Source organism: Atta colombica, unplaced genomic scaffold (assembly GCF_001594045.1).
Source record: "Atta colombica isolate Treedump-2 unplaced genomic scaffold, Acol1.0 scaffold295, whole genome shotgun sequence".
NCBI classification, from domain to species: Eukaryota; Metazoa; Arthropoda; class Insecta; order Hymenoptera; family Formicidae; genus Atta; species Atta colombica.
The window spans coordinates 360,273-362,851 of record NW_017259398.1 but is presented as its reverse complement, the minus strand read 5'-3'; the positions used below and the strand labels follow the sequence as shown (position 1 = coordinate 362,851).

General features: G+C 28.8%; 1 protein-coding gene across 3 annotated transcripts in view; it reads left to right on the top strand.

The window, feature by feature from the left end:
• LOC108690119 (phosphofurin acidic cluster sorting protein 2) overlaps window positions 1-2,579 on the top strand; it is a 12,979-nt gene that overhangs the window by 8,497 nt on the left and 1,903 nt on the right. For all 3 annotated transcript variants that reach the window (XM_018197252.1, XM_018197251.1, XM_018197250.1), the window contains 2 exons: window positions 1,425-1,696; window positions 2,135-2,340. In XM_018197252.1, coding sequence (XP_018052741.1) covers window positions 1,425-1,696; window positions 2,135-2,340 — 478 coding nt within the window. The remainder of the gene's footprint in view (window positions 1-1,424; window positions 1,697-2,134; window positions 2,341-2,579) is intronic.

Below are 2,579 nucleotides of genomic sequence, written 5' to 3'. Positions count from 1 at the left end.
TATATATTTATATATATATAAATTATATTAACTTTTCCCTTTGCAATAATGCAACGTATCATTTTAACGTAGCCAAATGCAAGAATAATCGAAGTGGCACGTTATTTTCTCTCACTTCAAATAAATCAAATGCCTCTATATCTTTTCTTTCTCTTTTTTCCTCTTCCTCTTTCTCTCTAGTATCTGTAGATACATATGTGTGTATTTACACACTTAGTTCTTTAATTTCGTATCTTCTATTATTCTTACTTATTATTTCCTCTCTACAATATTTTTTCATCAAAAAGATACAAATATCAATGTATATAAATTGTGGTGAAAATAAATTTATGTTGACATTTTTAATTTTCTTGCAGTTATTTATTATTATATAATTTTTTCCGAGTACTTTCCATTTAAGAAAATTCGTTGTAGTATGTATTTATAATGTACAAGCCTATTTCCCCTTTACATACGGTGTGTGTCTATTTGCGGCTTCTTGTATGCAATCTTGTTAGACTTCGATCTGTGGTACTGGCCTGTATCTCTCTATCTACTCATATACGTACGTATTCTTTATTCTGTCAATCTTATAGTCATGCATATCCTGCTTTCCAATAACGTTGCAACTTGCACATCATCTCACGAATTCACCTCTCTTTAGCATTTGCAATAATATCCTGTAATAAATGCTACGTAATCTCGATAAGTTTGTCTTTATAGTTTGATTGACACGGGTAATCGTTATTTATCGCAAAAATACTAGGTGTCATATACATATATTTTACAATAGGAACTAGCATTTTGAAATTGACATTTCCAAATCGAATACATCAAATCTAAATATTTGTAAACTCAGAGCTGCGTCTAACAGTTATAAGTGTTTAATATATATGCAAAGTTAAATAATAATAATTTTGATTTAGTAGATATAATTTGTTCGATTTGAAAATACAAAAATTTCAAACACATGATATCTATTTTTCAAGTAATTTTGATATTAGCACATTTGTTGTGCTGTTTTTCACTTTACATTTGTTCTGTTGGAATGCTTATACAGAGTTTTACAAAACCACCGATGTTTCACATTTGATCATAAAAATTTTTTAAATATTTTTAGCATTAATATATTCATAATTTTTTGTCGACTAAAAATTAACTAACTTTAATTTTAATTAACTTCAATTTATTTAAGAATTCACAAATGAAAATATCCTATTCTTTGAATTAAAAATACATTTTAATAACAGTACGTGCAATGAATTATTCATTGAATGCTCTATATAATTTTAATTTAAAGCTTCTTTGCCAAAACATTTGTTGCATTAAATAAAAAAGAAACTTCTAAAATATGTACCGGTGATTTTGAAGCACTTTGTATATTAATTGTAATAACATTTTCATGTATTCTCATGTATCCAGACAGTAACGAAATCTCATTGCAGAACGTGGGGTGGACAGACAGAGCGATGACAGTTCTCGAAGAGCTGACAGCGATTCTCATCCTGAAAATTGGACAGATCACGAGGCGAATGATCCACCGAATTATGTATCGGGTTCTCCCCCAAAATCAATGGAGCAACCTAATAAGAACGAAAGCTCCGAAAGAAGAAGTAGACTCTTTGCACGTGATAGAGGAACGCCTGGCAGTAATAAATCCAAGAAACACAGTCTGAGTGTCGATCTGAAACCTTCAGCCGATTTAAATAACACAGAAGTAATTGTGGATAATATTAATATGTCATTTATTTCTGTTACTCTGCGTGAATCATCTATACTTAATCCTTAAACGCCTTTTCAATATGGCATATCCTATTTTTTTTTAAATGCTTTTTCTAATATTTATAATTTTTTTATTAATAAAGATATTTTCTTGGTACCGTTATGTTCTTTACTATTTGTTGATTCGATTGAAAATAACATGTTCATTTTTCGATTGAAAATTACATGTTCATTTTTGTGGAAGTTATAAGAAATCAAATTGAACTGAATATATCACTCAAGTGTTGTTCTTATACTGTTTAAGAGGTAATGTCTTTTATTTTTGGTCTAGAAATTAATGGTGCCAAGTATATTTTTGCTTAAAATATTTAACATTATATTTCGAACGTTATATTTTAAAATTATGTTTTAAAATTATATTTATTAATTTCAGCCGAGAAAAGCTTTAGTCGAACAACTAAGTCGAGTGTTACCAGATGATAGTTTACCAGAGGCTGTGTCGTTGATATCCATAGCAGATCCTGGTGGTGCTGTATTTGCTGCAAAACTTCAAGAAAGAAATCATAAAGTTCTGACAACCGCCTCTCCGGCTGACATTCGTGCAACATTCACGTGTTTGGTCACGCGAATACAAAAATTGTAACAATCTCATATCTCTTAATTTTTTAATTTGTATTTTTCAATTTATCTCTTTATTACAAAATATGGGTTTTTTTAATCAACTCTCTTTAATTAACTCTCTTTAAAATCATTGAAACAAAGCGTTTTATCTATATTTTAATATTTTTCCCTCAGTTTCTATCTTTATATTAATTACATATACACAAAATAAAAAACATCGTTGCGCATTTTCCTCATTAAAAGAGACTATTTTTAAG